The sequence below is a fragment of the Polypterus senegalus genome, chromosome 2 (assembly GCF_016835505.1).
Source record: "Polypterus senegalus isolate Bchr_013 chromosome 2, ASM1683550v1, whole genome shotgun sequence".
NCBI lineage: Eukaryota > Metazoa > Chordata > Cladistia > Polypteriformes > Polypteridae > Polypterus > Polypterus senegalus.
In genome coordinates, this window is record NC_053155.1 from 165,942,458 (window position 1) to 165,962,086 (window position 19,629).

The window sequence follows — 19,629 nt, forward strand, 5'->3', positions numbered from 1 at the left end:
TGGAGCTACTCAGTACTGAGTTCATGTTTGGAAGATTGATTTCTGTTTTGGGGGGGGTTTACGGGTTTTTTTGGAGGTGTGGTCCTAAACTTTTGATCAGCTGTAAAACAGCCTGTTTTAGTTTAATCGTTGTTTTCATTAAATTGCATGCTCAAAAAATATTTTATTTCACTCCCATTTCTTCTTGTTGCATGTTGAAGCTCTACTTGGAACCTTGTTAAGATCCAACTATGCAAAATATTATTTTTTTGCCATTTTTCAAGTGGTCTTAAACTTTTGATCGGGACTGTATGTATATATATATATATATATATATATATATATATATATATATATATATATATATATATATATATATGACAGCAACACTCATAACAGTGACAAAACAATTACATTGACAATCATGTTACGTTATTTTTAAAATGTTTCCTTTTCTTCTTCATAACTTCTTTAACACACTACTTCTCCGCTGCGAAGCGCGGGTATTTTGCTAGTTTTGTAGATAAAACGGACTTTGCTGTAAAGGGGTTTTCTTAAAATTAGTACTACAGGAAATTGGCCAGGATCAAAAATATGAATCTGTTAAAAACTAGTATTTTGTTACAATGGAGTTTGTTCTAATGGAATTGTACCTGTAACGGTTAACACTTTTGCTCTCTGATAACAGTTAACAAATGAGACTTTTGATATGTAATGACCAAATATTTGCACAGGACATTTTAACAAGTCTGGGACTTTACATAATGCTTAATGACATTAGGGCTATTTCTGGAATATACCATTTAACTATATGTTGATTGTTGAAAATTTAAATATATTTGAATGTGTTATGTAAATGCACCTAAATGAAAAGACAGTGCTCCGTTAGATTTCTTCACTCTGGCATGTTACAATGAGCAAAGCCCATGGTGTAAATAAGGGACATGATTGAAGCACATAAATGCCAATGGGTCAAGACTTTTCTTTATCTAATCAGTATTTTTTGAAAACAATATTAATATCAAACATTATTAATATCAAACATTTCTAGATATTAATCACTTCTCTTAATATAATTACTATTCAAAGATCAAAAAACATGTCAAGCACATTTGTTAGCAGAGACAAAGTGACAGTAGATGAGGTTTAAGAACACAAACGCTGTAGAAAATCAGAATACTGAGTTATGGATGAGTTGTATTTGAAAAAACAGAAGAATATCACTACAGGCTTAAATGTCCTTTCTATAATCTTCAGTTTACTTCAGTGTATATCAGGGCAATGTTTAGGCTGGAGAAGGAAATTCAAGCATCTTCAAGAAACCCATGTCAAAAAAATGACATTGACATAAAAGGGACATGGGGTTGGAGCTTATTCCAGCAGCAATAAATGCAAGGCAGGAAAACATGGGGTTCACTCATACACATACTCCAAGTCGTGTCGGTGAAATGAGGTAATGCCAAAGATTAAAAAAAAAAAAAACACACACACCAGAAAACAGAGAGTAACTGGGAGAAGAATTAGAATCCTGGACACTAAAACGTACACAAAACCATTTTTCTCTCAGTATACATGATGTTAATTTTAGTTTTTAGTTTTCATGTTCATCAATTGATATATAATGATTGCTTACGTATTGAAAAGGAACAAATGCTCATTAGTCTCCCTCCATTCTGTAATGATACGCAGAATGACACTTTGCAGTTCTTGATCTTCAGAAGCGTCACCATTTAAACAGTAACGGATAATAGCAAGGTGGCCACATCCTCCTACACAAAAAAAAAAATTAAATAAATAAATCTTAAGTTGAATAAAAACACAGACAATTTGTAAGACAAGACAAGCGATTTTTAGTCTTAACAACAGAAGATTCAAATTTGGTTGATTTTTATTACAACTGGTTCACTAAATACAATTTTTTTAAAGGAACATATAATTCAGGAAAACTATATAATTCATATATGTACATGTTTATAGATACAGGGCAAATAAGTAAAACTTCCTTGTGAAAATCAACACATTGTTTTGTACATTTCCATTCAAGTGGAAACAAGTTACCTTCTCTGCCATTGCCTTTCACTTTACTTTTACCATGTTTACCAGGTTAAAAAAATATGTTTTAATGAGAAGATAAAATACAATGAAGGAAAATGTAAAAAAAAAAAAAAAAGATAAGTAAAGGAAGATGCAGACTATATCCTTTTTTGCCTTTACAACTGCCATAAAATAAGCTAAAATAAGCATATTGAAACAAGGAAATTTTATAGCATCATTCAGCTTTTCTTAATATGCAAACAACTGCTTGAAGATAATCTTAATTCTACAAAACAACAAAATAAACATACACCCTAGACAATGCACATACCTTGACCCTTTTAGAACATCTCCATATACCAAATTTACCTAATATTGCTAAGCAACAGAAACTCCTACAGTATTTCCACATCCCTCTTTTTACTTAAATGAAATGTAAAAATAAAGACTGACATAAGAAGGATATGACAAAGTGAAAGTTAAAAGGAAAACCAAAAACTATAAACTTAACTGAAAATCAAAGCCTAATATTTACAGTATATTTAAGTTGTTTCTCTTGACTGCACTGGGTTATTGATTTAAAAGCTGTGTGGATCTACTTTTTCACTGCTTCAAAATCACAATGTTGCAAAAGTGTGTTGTAGCTCTAACAGATGCAGAGGTACAGTATTTCGTTTTAAAAAAAAAAAAGTATGCAATAGTGGTTGTTTTGTCATGGTAGAGTCCTAGGGTGACCATATTCACCCATTTATCCTGTTTTTTAGCAGTATTTATTACACTCCTTAGATAGTGATTAGGAATATTGTAAAGTTGATACACTTGGTTTGTTAAGACAATTTAATTAATTTTGATTCAGTTTCTGTCTCTCCAGGTCCCACCATAGTCAGTGCATGGCAAAATTCTGCAGTACCAATTTAGCCAAAGAGTGACAGCTAAGACTGTGCCTCAAAAGTTAAAATGTAGTCCCCTCAGCACCCTGGTCACCAATTTGGGCTCAAAACAGATTCTCAGCGTGTCTGTGGAGCCTGAAAAAAATAAAGTGCTCATAATTTCCAACTTCATACTGTAGAATGTCAGAATTCCAAACTATGTTAATTCAGTAGTTAATGTTAAATGCCTCACAGGGGCGAAGGTATCTGAAATATAGCCTACATTGGACCTTCTGGACAAAGATGGAGAATCCAACTTTTTGCTGCATGTCGCCACTAATGATATTTATTTACAGAAATTTGAGGTATTAAAGGGGAACTTCATATCTCTATGCACCACAGCAAAAAGAAAATGTTGGAACTGAATTGTGCCTGACCCATTACCAAGATTATATAGAGAAGATGTGATTTATAGCAGACTTTGTTCTCTACATTGCTGGCTAGAAACCTGGTGTGCAAATAAAAACACAGCCTTTGTAAACAATTGGGATGGTTTTTGGGAAAGGCCTGGATTATTCAAGAGAGATTATTTTAAATCACAAAATATATCAGAAAAACTTGCTAGACCACCATCCAAGTCACAGTCTTGTCTTAAATCACAGGCTGTTGTTTATCATACCTATTTCTATCCTGTAGCTGCTACCCAGAATCTTATAAATTTAGTCTTGATGCAAACTTTAAATTATTGAGATAACCAAAAAATAAGAAGCATAATTTAGTCCAAGAGATAAACCATATCAGGGGCACCTGTTTTTAAAGTAAAACAAAAAAATATATTACCATTTCAGAAACATCTTTGCTGTTTAAAATGCTGCTTATTAAAGATTTGCTATCTTTGTAATAAAGGTGTTTTGGTAAATAATATCATTTTAAGTATAGACTCTGAAACCAAGATTAGTAAGTCTGACACTATTCCCTTTGCTGAGACATCACCAAAAGGATAAACATTCCTTTAAAAATCTAGAGATACTAGTTGAGCAGGTCTTCGAAAAATTCATTGTGACAATATAAAAACCGCTTCTAAAAATTTTGTTGAATTTACATCTTTTGAGGCACTCCTTTTAAATATTAAAACAGATTCCAGCACAATTGTAGTGCATCTCTACAGACAACCAGGGACATTTTCATTGGTCATTATTGAATTTGGCAGCATTTTATCTGTTTTAGCCATAAATTCTGACCATGTAGTGTTGATGGAGGATTTCAATGCACACACTGATGTGGAAACTGACACTTGCGGCAATTGTTTTACAACCCCAATTCCAATGAAGTTGGGATGTTGTGTAAAATGTAAATAATAGGCTCAGTCGTTCACAAGCAAGGATGGGGCGAGGTCTGATGTTGCATGTGGAAGTAGTACTCAGCTTCAACGGTATTTTAAAAACGGAATGTGCAGTTCGTCAACCCGGTAACAATGTTGCAGGTATTCCTGTAGATGCGACAGTTGATGAATCAGGGTTTTGTACACAAAGGTTTTCATTGTTCCAGCAGGACCATCTAAGAAGAAGCATGTTTGTTGGGAATGGGAATCGCTGTATGTAGCGTGTAAAACAGTGTCAACAGCTTGTTTCTGTCCTGTGTTGAGTCTGTCGTAGTGTTCCATAGCGTGTGAGTGTTCAGCCTGAGCGTCTAAGGTGGGAGATGAATGATAAAGTGGACGAATGTCAGTGAGGGGTAGGTGTTATTTGTGCAGGTTGAAGCCATGTGGTTGCAGCATGTCATTAATTTCCATGAGAGCATACATGCAAGCGGTGCGTGTGAAATATTTTGAGAGAAAGTCCTCAGAAAGGGAGAATTTATGCGTGTGCCAAAGGCATGGAACGTTGTGGGGTTCGCCAAAGACACAGATGAAAATGAAAAGTTCTCGCAAGAATGGTGGCATTCGTATTTGGGATGCCTCTGTAAGAGTATCATGCCATATTTTGTCGTCTTTAAGAAGACCTAATTGCTGGCAAGCTTCTTTGAAAGTCTCACATTCAATGCCGTTGACCGATCGTAGATGGTGGAAACTTGTGACGGCTACGGTACGGGTAAGAAGAAGTCTGAGGTAATAATGTCTGGTGTCGTTAATGGCAACAACAGGCATTCTACCGATCACTTTGTGCCTCCTCTGATTCTCTTTTTCCATTTTCCAGAGGACTGTTGGAATGTGTAATGTTGGGGAACATCAGTGTAATGTAACTCCACAGCTTCGGGATCTGTCTTGTTCAGTTCAAACCATGCTAAGAGCATAGTGTTTTTGTTGGCTTGTCTTTGTAGCGCTTGTTCTTCGTGACCCTCATGAAAGAAGATGACTTGTTGTTCTGGCAAATGAACTGGTAATCATGTAATAACGTGAGATTTTTCTGAAAGACTGTACTCGTTCAAACGCCACATAGCCTCAGGAGCACTAACATACCTACCGTCAAGGAAAGTCTGTATTTAATCATGTTGGAAAACACCATTGGCTGGCTCTCTGTGAGGTGCAATGGATGCAGCGTCTTGTCCTTTGTAGAAATATAAACACTTGACACACTGAATGGATGCGCAAACTTCAACGTTAATATGAGCATTGAATTTCTGAGAAAGCCAGGGATTTTAAGGAACTATCCAACGGTTGTCGATATCATATTTGCCAACAATGGCAGTTCTCCACCGTCTTAGGTGGTAAATGGGATATGCTTGTGTGTTTTCTTGAGTTTCTGCGTTGAAGTCCTTTAGGAAATTTTTTGGTACACGTGCCGTCTTTCATGCAAGGTGAGTTGGCATTGAGCATTCCACACAGGCCATGTACAATGCATTTAGTGACAATTTGGAAAAGTCGAGGGTATATTTCGGGATTTGGAAGCTCAGAGCAGACATATTTGTCTATGTCATCTTTGGTCCTTATTTTGGTTTGTGACTGAAGTGTAATTAACATATGGCAATGAGGCAATCCTCATTTTTGGAACTCTATGACGAAGATGTAAACGAAAACATTGCTGAAAATATTCCTCTCCAGCATATCTGTTAGGAATTCTCGCAGTTTGATATGAAAGACGCGAGCAACGATGTCAGGTCTGTGTTCAGGTCGCTCATGATGGGAAATGGCGTTAGAGATTTCCGGCCAAGCAGGATTGCAGGTGAAGGTTAGGAATAAGTCAGGCTTTCCACATTTGAGTACAATTGCAATCGTGTCTTGGTAGTTCTGTTGCATATACCTTGGACTGCCTTGAAAGGTAGAGGAAAGAATGATCAATTGTCCAGGGCGGAGGTTATGGTGTTGTGCTTTCGCAGCGACAGCATCCTGCAGTCCCCTGTATTGCTCTACACGCAAATCTTGCTGATGGAAGTGTAGGTAATGTAAACGCGCACCTTCTGTTCTGACATATGTGTCGATGACGTATTACTGGAAGAGTTTGCCACTGGAATGCAAGACGCTAAATGCAGATCTCATGGCAAGCCTATACGCATAAAATTGGAGCTCCGTGACTCGTGTTCTTTTCGTGGTTCGCTTTTCCTCAACATGGGTCAATTGTATGTGCCAGCCTGGATCTCCGTAAGGGAATAACAGTGGACAAACTATAGGGTCACAGTTCATATTGAGTACAGAGATACGCTTGCAAGCATCCTAACCTTGGGTATATGCAAATGTCCCGTTGTGCAGGAGGTTCCCCGTCTTCACCTACAAAGATAGCAGCAACATCAGTTTGACAGGACAGGGCGTTATACCTTCTCATATCCAGATTTGGATTTTCCATGAATACCATTCATACAGCAGCAACAGGGTTACTGTGAGTGATAATGTCATGCATTTGCACATAAGACTTAGTGAAGGCATTAACCCGTCGTATCATTTTGTCTAGTTGCAGCAACAAAATGTCACTGCAAGCACTGTTACATTCCTTTTGCAAACGTTGAGTGGTAGCCTCAGCAGAATCGAAGATATATAGCTGACCGTATTGTGGTGACGTGTTCCATCCATCCTCTTCCGCTTATCCGAGGTTGGGTCGTGGGGGTAGCAGCTTAAGCAGAGAAACCCAGACTTCCCTCTCCCCGGCCACTTCTTCCAGCTCTTCCGGTAGAATCCCAATGCGTTCCCAGGCCAGCCGGGAGACATAGTCCTTCCAGCGTGTCCTGGGTCTTCCCCGGGGCCTCCTCCCGGTTGGACGTGCCTGGAACACCTCACCAGGGAGGCGTCCAGGAGGCATCCTGATCAGATGCCCGAGCCACCTCATCTGACTCCTCTCGATGCGGAGGAGCAGTGGCTCTACTCTGAGCCCTCCCGGATGACTGAGCTTCTCACCCTATCTTTAAGGGAAAGCCCAGACACCCTGCAGAGGTAACTAATTTCAGCCGCTTGTATTCGCGATCTCATTCTTTCGGTCACTACCCATAGCTCATGACCATAGGTGAGGGTAGGAGCGTAGATCGACTGGTAAATTGAGAGCTTTGCCTTACGGCTCAGCTCTTTTTCACCACGACAGACCGATGCAGAGCCGCATCACTGCGGATGCCGCACCGATCCGCCTGTCATCTCACGCTCCATTCTTCCCTCACTCGTGAACAAGACCCGAGATACTTGAACTCCTCCACTTGGGGCAGGATCTCTCCCCAACCCTGAGAGGGCACTCCACCCTTTTCCGGCTGAGGACCATGTCTCGGATTTGGAGGTGCTGATTCTCACCCCAGCCGCTTCACACTCAGCTGCGAACCGATCCAGAGAGAGCTGAAGATCACGGCCTGATGAAGCAAACAGGACAACATCATCTGCAAAAGCAGTGACCCAATCCTGAGTCCACCAAACCGACCCCTTCAACACCCTGGCTGCGCCTAGAAATTCTGTCCATAAAAGTTATGAACAGAATCGGTGACAAAGGGCAGCCCTGGCGGAGTCCAACTCTCACTGGAAACGGGCTCGACTTACTGCGGCAATGCGGACCAAGCTCTGACACCGGTTGTACAGGGACCGAACAGCTCTTATCAGGGGTCCGTACCCCATACTCCCGAGCACCCCACAGGATTCCCGAGGGACACGGTGAATGCCTTTTCCAAGTCCACAAAACACATGTAGACTGGTTGGGCAAACTCCCATGCACCCTCCAGGACCTGCTAAGGGTGAAGAGCTGGTCCACTGTTCCGACCAGGACAAAACCACACTGTTCCTCCTGAATCCGAGGTTCACTATCCGACGGACCCTCCTCTCCAGAACCCCGAATAGACTTTTCCAGGGAGGCTGAGGAGTGTGATCCCTCTATAGTTGGAACACACCCTCCGGTCCCCTTTTAAAGAGGGGACCACCACCCCGTCTGCCAATCCAGAGGCACTGTCCCGATGTCCATGCGATGTTGCAGAGACGTGTCAACCAAGACAGTCCTACAACATCCAGAGCCTTAAGGAACTCGGTATCTCATCCACCCCCGGGGCCCTGCCACCAAGGAGTTTTTTTGACCACCTCGGTGACTTCAGTCCCAGAGATGGGAGAGCCCACCTCAGAGTCCCCAGGCTCTGCTTCCTCATTGGAAGGCATGTTAGTGGGATTGAGGAGGTCTTGAAGTACTCCCCCACCGACCCAACGTCCGAGTGAGGTCAGCAGCGCACCATCCCCACCATATACGGTGTTGACACTGCACTGCTTCCCCTCCTGAGACGCCGGACGGTGGACCAGAATCTCCTCGAAGCCGTCCAAAGTCGCTCTCCATGGCCTCTCAAACTCCTCCCATGCCCGAGTTTTTGCCTCAGCAACAACCGAAGCCGCTTTCCGCTTGGCCTGCCGGTACCTATCAGCTGCCTCCAGAGACCCACCAGGACAAAAAGTCCTATAGGACTCCTTCTTCAGCTTGACGGCATCCCTCACCGCCGGTGTCCACCAACGGGTTGGGGATTGCCGCGACAGGCACCGACCACCTTGCGCCACAGCTCCGTCAGCCGCCTCAACAATAGAGGCACGGAACATGGCCCATTCGGACTCAATGTCCCCACCTCCCTCGGGGCGTGGTTGAAGTTCTGCCGAGGTGGGAGTTGAAGCTACTTCTGACAGGGGACTCTGCCAGCCGTTCCCAGCAGACCCTCACAACACGCTTGGGCCTACCAGGTCTGACCGGCATCTTCCCCCACCATCGAAGCCAACTCACCACCAGGTGGTGATCAGTTGACAGCTCCGCCCCTCTCTTCACCCGAGTGTCCAAGACATATGGCGCAAGTCCGGCGACACACCACAAAGTCGATCATCGAACTGAGGCCTAGGGTGTCCTGGTGCCAAGTGCACATATGAACACCCTTATGCTTGAACATGGTGTTCGTTATGGACAATCCGTGGTGAGCACAGAAGTCCAATAACAAAACACCGCTCGAGTTCAGATCGGGGGGGCCATTCCTCCCAATCACGCCCTTCCAGGTCTCACTGTCATTGCCCACGTGAGCATTGAAGTCTCCCAGCAAAGCGAGGGAATCCCCAGAAGGTATGCCCTCTAGCACCCCTCCAGAGACTCCAAAAAGGGTGGATACTCCAAACTGCTGTTCGCATACGCACAAACCACAGTCAGGACCCTTCCCCCCACCCAAAGGCGGAGGGAGGCCACCCTCTCGTCCACCGGGGTAAACCCCAACGCACAGGCTCCAAGTCAGGGGGCAATAAGTATGCCCACACCTGCTCGGCGCCTCTCACCGGGGGCAACTCCAGAGTGGTAGAGAGTCCAGCCCCTCTCAAGGAGATTGGTTCCAGAGTCCAAGCTGTGCGTCGAGGTGAGTACGACTATATCTAGCGGAACCTCTCACCTCGCACTAGCTCAGGCTCCTTCCCCTTCAGAGAGGTGACATTCCACGTCCCAAGAGCCAGTTTCTGTAGCCGAGGATCAGACCGCCAAGGTCCCCGCCTCCGGCCACCACCCAACTCACACTGCACCTGACCTCCTTGGCCCCTCCCATAGGTGGTGAGCCCCTGGGAAGGCGGTGATGTGTTAGGATTGGTATATAAAGGAGAGACTTGGTGATAAATTTGACCGTGGATTCTGAAAGCATACGGTCCGTGGCCAAATGGTTGAGCGATGTTGGCTCCCATTGAAGCGAAAGCTAAAGCAGAGTTGTATTCCCTGATATGATCACAGTAATTTCGGGACAGTGGGTTCTTGCCAATCAAGAGGTTTTCTAATAAAAGAGGAGGTTGGGATAGCAGTGGCAAAGACACGTTGCCGGTATGACAACACTTAGTGTAATGTCTGGATTTGTTGACCTCTGAAGGCTAATAAAGAGCATTGCAAGAAGTACATAGTGCAGTAGGTAGGCTAATGTTATATTCTTGGACGGGAATGGCGGTATCTACTTGAAAAGCAGCGGAAAGTTGAATGTGATGACTGTGCATGTGGTTTGCGAGAAGATGCGAGTTTTTGAAAGAGCTTTTGCAATGTACACATTCAAAGAATGTGTCATGGGAATGTGTTTTCGTATGTTTGTTGAGAAGAAATGATGTTTCGAAAGATTTAGTGCAGTGTTGACACTGAAAGGATTTCATCAGGGAATGTGTTTTGAAATGGTAAGGTATCTGCGCGCGTGAAACTGTTTGTCGCAAATGTTGCATACAAATGTTTGTGTTGAATGGATTTGCACATGGTTGAGGAGATCCATCTCAGCCGTGAAGTCTTTGTTACAAAATGTGCAATTGAAGGTGTGAGTGGAATGAGTTTGTAAGTGCTTCTTGAGAGTGCGAGTTGTTTTGAAGCATTGCTGGCAATGTTCACATTGCATCATTCCTTCAGTGGAGTGTGTTTTGAAATGTGCGTTGAGATATTTCTGGAGTGTGAAGGTTTTTGAGTAAATGTTGCATTGAAATTCCGGTGTGAAATGTGTTTGTAAATGTTTTTCAGTAAGAGGATAGTGGGAAGGGGACGTCACATCAGTGTGGAGAACAGGTGGGTGTGTATTTTGTGTGCACATACCGACATTGTCAATAGATGGCACCAGAAGGTCAACACGTGTGTTTGTGAGAGGCAAGAGAACTATATACTGTAATGCCCATGATCCAAATCACCGCTAAAGAGCAGGGATATGGAGAGATGTGGGCCCGGAATGTAAACTCGAGGAGAGGCATGAGGACGTTCTCGGAAGTGAATGGTGACAGTAGCTGGAAGCATTTGGGACATGGCTACAATTTCTGCCCAGCCACCATAAACTCCAGAAGTATTCATGTAGCCAGCGTATTGTTGAGCAGACTATATGACTGTGCTTCCGTGACTAAGAACAATGGACAGCACGTCGCTGAAGTTATCCCAATGTTGGCAAACAAAGGTTACAGCCATGTTGCGAAGTTCAAGAGCAATAGTTTCGTCGATTAAATTTTTCCAGAAATATCCGACTGATAGAAACAAACAGTTGCCTGATGCAGGAATTTGTATAAAATTGAAAGAAGTGTTGTTTCCATGAAACACATGTGAAGCGTTGACCATGTAAAGAAAATGAACAGTCAACGTCGCTCAGAGGTTCATGTGGACTGTAGCACAGACCAAAGGGACTGAGGATGCGTTTGGTGTGGTGTTGGGGGCAGACACATGAGCAGGCAGTGCGCATGCCTCGAGAGCGACGATGGATGCAGGAGGAGGATTAGAAATGGCGGGCTGGGCTCTGTCGTGCGTTCCCCATGACACGGGAAGAGGGTTAGAGTGGGCAGGCGGGGCTATGTCATGCGTACCCCATGGTTGGGCGACTTGGTCAATTATATATATATATATATATATATATATAAAGAAAAGCAACCAGAATAGAAAAGAACAATGAAAAGTCAACGTGGCTCAGAGGTTTATATGGACTGTAGCAGAGACGAAAGCGACTGAGGCTCTGTTTGGTGAGGTGTTGTTTGCGGGCACATGAGCAGGCAGTACGCATGCCTCAAGAGCGAGGGTGGACGCGGACGGGGCTCTGTCGTGTGTATCCCATGGTCTTAGAGTTGGTGGGCGGGGTTCTGCGAGTTGGCGGGTGTGGCTCTGTCATGCATATCCCATGGTCGGGCGACTTAGTGAATCTATACTAATAAAAGGCAAAGCCCTCACTGACTCACCATCACTAATTCTCCAACTTCCCGTGTAGGTAGAAGGCTGAAATTTGGCAGGCTCATTCCTTACAGCTTACTTACAAAAGTTGGGCAGGTTTCATTTCGAAATTCTACGCGTAATGGTCATAACTGGAACCTTTTTTTCTCCATATACCGTAATGGACGTTAGCCCGATGGCCGTGGGGGGCGGAGTTGAGTGTGACATCATCACGCCTCCCACGTAATCACGTGAAGTGACTGTGATCGCAGTACGTAGAAAAGAAGGAAGAGCTCCCAAAGAGCGCTGAAGAAAAATGCCGAATACTTTATTCGCGAGATACAAGTTTAATGAGAAGACACGAGGTATAAACGAGACTTTAGATCCCTTTGTAACGGAGTTAAAATTGCTGTAGCGAGAAACTTTTAAGTGCCGGGTCTTAGCTAACATTAAATAACGTTGTGAACATCGCAAGATCGCATGAGATAGCACAGGCACAGCTCAGAAGCTTCGATGCATGTACTTCGAGCGGCTCACGTGAACTGACTATGAACGCAGTATGCAGAGAAAGCAAGACCTCTAAAAAGCGTGGAGAGTTTTGCTCACGTGAACGTGTCTGCAAAAAGTGGCGTTTCCTGCATTGCAAAAATACTACAAAGGTCGGGCAGCCGAGCGCCGGCCTTTGAGACGCTGACTGCGCTTCTGCCTTAAGTGAAAGTAAACGTGTCTGCAAAAAGTGGCGTTTCCTGCACTGCAAAAACCCTACAAAAGTCGGGCAGCCGGCACGCGCACGTGCGTAGCTGTGCCGGACTTTGAGACGCTGACTGCGCTTCTGCCTTAAGTGAAAGTAAACACTTTTCATTTTTTTCCCCTTTCCCATGAGCTATAGCCCAAACATCGGTAAACACGGGATCCCATTTCTAGACCGCAGCAAACTAATATTAAGGCGCTTCGCACTTTCTTTTACACGTATACAATTATGAGGTCGTCAGGTCGGATTATGAAGACACGCACAGGATTGGAGGACCAACAATGCCATCCCAGCCGGTTAATGGCAGCAACGTCTCACCAGTCTACACAAGACCCACCGCGACTGTCCCCAAAAGGCGCTCATATCGTCAGCGAAGACATCTCTCTACACTATATAAAAGAAAAAGGCAACTTTCCTTTCTTTACACCTTTTTTCCTTTTATCCCAGACCAAAGCCTTTCTCTCTTAACACTACTGAGGACACAAAACTCATTTTCTTTAATTGCTGGTAATGCCGGTAAGGCACATTACCAGAGGCAGAAATTTGGACGTATCACATAGAAAATGTAATTTCTATACCACAGCCGTCATGTAGCGCCTTTCAAAAGGGATCGACTACCAAGAGATCATCCATATACATTGCTGCTGTTAGTACTACTTACCTGTTGTGTTACACCGTCTTTAAAATGTAGTTTACCCGCAACCACTCCAGTAATGCTCAATGTAGCTTTACTTCTTAAAACGTTAATGTTTTACTGTTTAATAACTTATAGACTACATTTTATTATTTTTCCCTTGCACTCAGTGACCAAAGCTATACACACACATATAGACACATACATGTATATACAGTACACATATATATACCTGTGTGTATGTATGTATGTGTGTGTGTGTGTATATATATATATATATATATATATATATATATATATATATATATATAAATATAAATGTGTGTGTGTATATGTAGATATGTATATATGTATATATATACTGCTCAAAAGAATTAAAGGAACACTTTTTAATCAGAGTATAGCATAAAGTCAATGAAACTTATGGGATATTAATCTGGTCAGTTAAGTAGCAGAGGGGGTTGTTAATCAGTTTCAGCTGCTGTGGTGTTAATGAAATTAACAACAGATGCACTAGAGGGCAACAATGAGATGACCCCCAAAACAGGAATGGTTTAACAGGTGGAGGCCACTGACATGTTTCCCTCCTCATCTTTTCTGACTGTTTCTTCACTAGTTTTGCATTTGGCTACAGTCAGTGTCACTACTGGTAGCATGAGGCAATACCTGGACCCTACAGAGGTTGCACAGGTAGTCCAACTTCTCCAGGATGGCACATCAATACATGTCATTGCCAGAAGGTTAGCTGTGTCTCCCTGCACAGTCTCAAGGGCATGGAGGAGATTCTAGCAGACAAGCAGTTACTCTAGGAGAGCTGGAGAGGGCCATAGAAGGTCCTTAACCCATCAGCAGGACCAGTATCTGCTCCTTTGGGCAAAGAGGAACAGGATGAGCACTGCCAGAGCCCTACAAAATGACCTCCAGCAGGCCACTGGTGTGAATGTCTCTGACCAAACAACCAGAAAGACAGAAGTGAAAGGGTCTGGAGAAGCCATGGAGAACATTATGCTGCCTGTAACATCATTCAGCATGAGCAGATTGGTGGTGGGTTAATGATTGTCTGGGGAGGCATATCCATGGAGGGTCACACAGACCGCTACAGGCTTGACAAAGGCACCTTGGCTGCCATTAGGTATCAGGATGAAATCCTTGGACCCATTGTCAGACCCTATGCTGGTACAGTGGCTCCTGGTGCACGACAATTTCTGGCCTCATGTGGTGAGAGTATGCAGGCAGTTCCTGGAGGATGAAGGAATTGATACCATTGACTGGCCACCACACTTTCCTAACCTAAATCCAATACAACACCTCTGGGACATTATGTTTTGGTCCATCCAATGCCACCAGGTTGCACCTCAGACTGTCGAGGAGCTCAGTGATGCCCTGGTCCAGATCTGGGAGGAGATCCCCCACAACACCATCTGTCATCTCATTAGAAGCATGCACCGATGTTGTCAGGCATGTATACAAGAACACAGGGCCATACAAAGTGCTGCATACAATTTTGAGTTGCTGCAATTAAATTTTGGCAAAATGGACTAGCCTGCCACATAATTTTTTCACTCTGATTTTTGGGGTGTCTTTGAATTCAGGGCTCTGTAGGTTGATCATTTTCATTTCCATCAAACGATGTGGCATCCTTTCGTTCCTAACACATTACCCAGTCTATATCAGTATAGATATCCAGGAGGATTTCTTTTTCCCATTGAGATCTGATGTGTTTTCAAAGTGTTACTTTAATTTTTTTGAGCAGTTTATATATATATATATATATATATATATATATATATATATATATATATATATATATATATATATATATATATATAAATATAAATATATATATATAAATATATATATATATATATATATATATATATATATATATATCTATATATACACACATATATACACACATATACATACATATACATATATACATACATACATATATATATATATATGTATATATGTATGGATATGTATATATATATGTTTATATATGTATGTGTATATATATATATATATATATCTATATATATATAATATATATATGAAGGCAACATTCATCACTCACAACAGTGACAAAACAATTACATTGACAATCATGTTACGTTATTTTCAAAATGTTTCCTTTTCTTTTTCATTACTTCTTTAACACACTACTTCTCTGCTGCTAAGCACGGGTATTTTGCTAGTACAGTAATTCCTCGCTATATCGCGCTTCGACTTTCGCGGCTTCACTCTATCGCGGATTTTAAATGTAAGCACATCTAAATATATATCACGGATTTTTAAGCTGGTTCGCCGCTATCTGCGGACAATGGGTCTTTTAATTTAGGTTACATGCTTCCTCAGTTTGATTGCCCAGTTGATTTCATACAAGGGACGCTATTGGCGGATGGCTTAGAAGCTACCCAATCAGAGCATGTACTATATATTAACTAAAACTCCTCAATGCTATAAGATATGCTTCCCGCGTGGCGCTTGTTTTGTTTGCTTCTCTCTGTCTCTCTCACTCTAACTGCCTGACGGAGGGGGTGAGAGCAGAGGGGGCTGTTTACACAGTGGCTGTTTGCCTAGAAGATAGGACGCTCCTCTAAAAAATGCCGCTTTATCGGTGCTTCTGTATACTTAAAAGTACGTATTGATTTTTTGATTGTTTGCTTTTCTTAGCCAGCTCTCTCTGACATTATCTGCTCTTCACGGTGCTCCTTTGAAGATAAGATATGTTTGCATTCTTTAATTGTGAGAAAGAACTGCCATCTCTGTCTTGTAATGAAGCACAGTTTAAACGTTTGACTAAAGGGTGTTATTTCATGTCTAGAGGGCTCTAATAATGTTAACAGTGTGGGAGAGTTTATAAGGGCATAAAATATATAAAAATAACCATACAAACATATGGTTTCTACTTCGCTGATTTTCACCTATCGCGGGGGGGTCTAGAACGCAACCCCAGATCGAGGAGGGATTACTGTATAAATATATATATATATATATATATATATATATACACACATAAATACACATACATATATATATATATATACATATATACATATATACATACATATATATATATATTTACTAGCAAAATACCCGCGCTTCGCAGCGGAGAAGTAGTGTGTTAAAGAAGCAATGAAAAGAAAAGGAAACATTTTGAAAATAACGTAACATGACTGTCAATGTAATTGTTTTGTCACTGTTGTGAGTGAGTGATGAGTGTTGTTGTCATATATATATATATATATATATATATTTACACACACACATAAACATATATATATACATATCTATACATATACACATATATATACACATATATACATATACACACATACATATACATACACATACATACATACACACACATATATACACACAAATACATATATATATATATATACATACATACACACACACACATATAAACATATATATACATATACATACATATCTACATATATACACACACAGCTATTTCGTATCAGTGCAATACGCTGCTTGTTAAAACGGATGACTCCGCTCTTACGTGCAAGTCTCGTGGATATTATGAACTATCGTATTTGTTCAAGTTCTATTTAAATTTTAAATAGAAGGAATTTTGATTTAGTCGACAGAAATATCTTTGGTAGGAATGGTAAAAACAGACAGGAATATTATTCCTGAATAAATCAACTCAAACCTTAAACAACTTATAATATTTTGCTCTCCATAAAAATATATCCTGCCTAAATTATACAAGTTAGAAATAAAGTAAACGTTAAAAGAACAAACATTCAAATTTCTTTACTCTTATGTAATTTTATATAAAAAATAAACTTAGATTTTAAATATCCCAAAAGATTTTGCTCTCCATAAAAATATATCCTGTCAAAATTATACAAATTCAAATATGAACATGCTGCATAACAAAACCTGGAAATACAAATAAAATGTGTTCCTTTCAGCAATAACAAATCAAATCATTCAGTTGTCTTTGCTCATATGTCATTTTAGAGCTGGACACCTGGCATCTTTTTTTGGCAACATGTTCGTTTCTGTTTGGTGTGAGGTTCTGTGTTGTGGAGATTCTCAGGATAGATTGCAGGTGCTCATCAGTGAGGCGACTCCTGTGTGCTGTTTTGTTAGTCTTTATCACTGAGAAGAGCTTCTCACACAGATATGTGCTACCAAACATGCACAAGGTTCGAGCCGCATGTAGACGGACTTTTTTTGTTCTTCAAAGTCACCAAAGCGCCCAGTTTATCAGCAAAGTGCGTATTTGGGAACACCATAGTGACGACTTGGTTTAACATTACTTGGCAACAGGGAAAGTGAGGCAAGGTGCAAGGGTGCATTTGTGTCTCCCATAAAAGTAGCTTCACTTGAAATCACTTTGTGATTGTGCACGGGTATCTGTAATTACAGCCACATTAGCTCCACAAATGAGACACACGGGTTCAGTAAACATATACTCAGCATCCCATCTCTATTTTCAGAATCAACTTTTCTCTTTAGCATCGTGTGAACTTGCAGCATCATAAGCTAGACTTGATTAACGTAGTAAGTGTTCGGCAAGGCAGCTGAAGCGTTGCATTGCATTATGGGATCTGTAGTTTATTGTGTTACCAGCGCTTCATATACCCGGGCCATTAATAACAATAATACAGTATATAAAATGATCTCGGGCCGGATATAATTACACGCAGGGCCGGATGTGGCCCGCGGGCCTTGAGTTTGACACATATGGAGTAAATAGAACTTAAAAAGATATATTTTTTCAAATGTGATCGCGCAATTCAGATAGAGTTGACGCGAACTACAGCCTGCATGCCTCAATAAATCATCCTCCCCTCGCTCTTACTTTTTTACCGTTCATCTAATGAATACACTGAGTATGGCTTTACCAAAACAATCATTGATGGCGAATAAAGTATCCATTATTCGAGTATGTAGTTCGGGATATATATATACATATATATATATACCCGCGTGCATAGAGAAGTAGTGTGTTAAAAAGCTAGAAAAAGAAAAGGGAACATTTTAAAAATAACGTAACATGACTGTCAATATACAGTATTTGTTTTGTGAGTGTTACTGAGTGTTGCTGTCATCAAGGATTTGATTATATATATATATATACATATATATATACATATATATATATATACATATATACATATATATATATACATATATATATATATATATATATATATATATATATATATATATATATATATATATATATATATATATATATATATATATATATACATACATATATATATATACATATCTACATATATACACACATACATATACATACACACATACATACACTCACCTAAAGGATTATTAGGAACACCTGTTCAATTTCTCATTAATGCAATTATCTAATCAACCAATCACATGGCAATTGCTTCAATGCATTTAGGGGTGTGGTCCTGGTCAAGACAATCTCCTTAACTCCAAACTGAATGTCAGAATGGGAAAGAAAGGTGATTTAAGCAATTTTGAGCGTGGCATGGTTGTTAGTGCCAGACGGGCCGGTATGAGTATTTCACAATCTGCTCAATTACTGGGATTTTCACGCACAACCATTTCTAGGGTTTACAAAGAATGGTGTGATAAGGGAAAAACATCCAGTATGCGGCAGTACTGTGGGCGAAAATGCCTTGTTGATGCTACAGGTCAGAGGAGAATGGGCCGACTGATTCAAGCTGACAGAAGACTAACTTTGACTGAAATAACCACTCGTTACAACCGAGGTATGCAGCAAAGAATTTGTGAAGCCACAACACGCACAACCTTGAGGCGGATGGGCTACAACAGCAGAAGACCCCACCGGGTACCACTCATCTCCACTACAAATAGGAAAAAGAGGCTACAATTTACACAAGCTCACCAAAATTGGACAGTTGAAGACTGGAAAAATGTTGCCTGGTCTGATGAGACTCGAGTTCCGAGTCAGAATTTGGTGTAAACAGAATGAGAACATGGATCCATCATGCCTTGTTACCACTGTGCAGGCTGGTGGTGGTGGTGTAATGGTGTGGAGGATGTTTTCTTGGCACACTTTAGGCCCCTTAGTGCCAATTGGGCATCGTTTAAATGCCACGGGCTACCAGAGCATTGTTTCTGACCATGTCCATCCCTTCATGCCCACCATGTACCCTTAATCTGATGGCTACTTCCAGCAGGATAATGCACCATGTCACAAAGCTCGAATCATTTCAAATTGGTTTCTTGAACATGACAATGAGTTCACTGTACTAAAATGGCCCCCACAGTCACCAGATCTCAACCCAATAGAGTATCTTTGGAATGTGGTGGAACAGG

The 19,629-nt window shown here is 41.3% G+C and overlaps 1 protein-coding gene across 1 annotated transcript in view; it reads right to left on the bottom strand.

Moving 5' to 3' along the window:
- The window catches only part of ltn1 (listerin E3 ubiquitin protein ligase 1), a 223,897-nt gene that overhangs the window by 64,593 nt on the left and 139,675 nt on the right, over window positions 1-19,629 (bottom strand). The window contains exon 20 of the mRNA XM_039744932.1: window positions 1,613-1,748. Coding sequence (XP_039600866.1) covers window positions 1,613-1,748 — 136 coding nt within the window. The remainder of the gene's footprint in view (window positions 1-1,612; window positions 1,749-19,629) is intronic.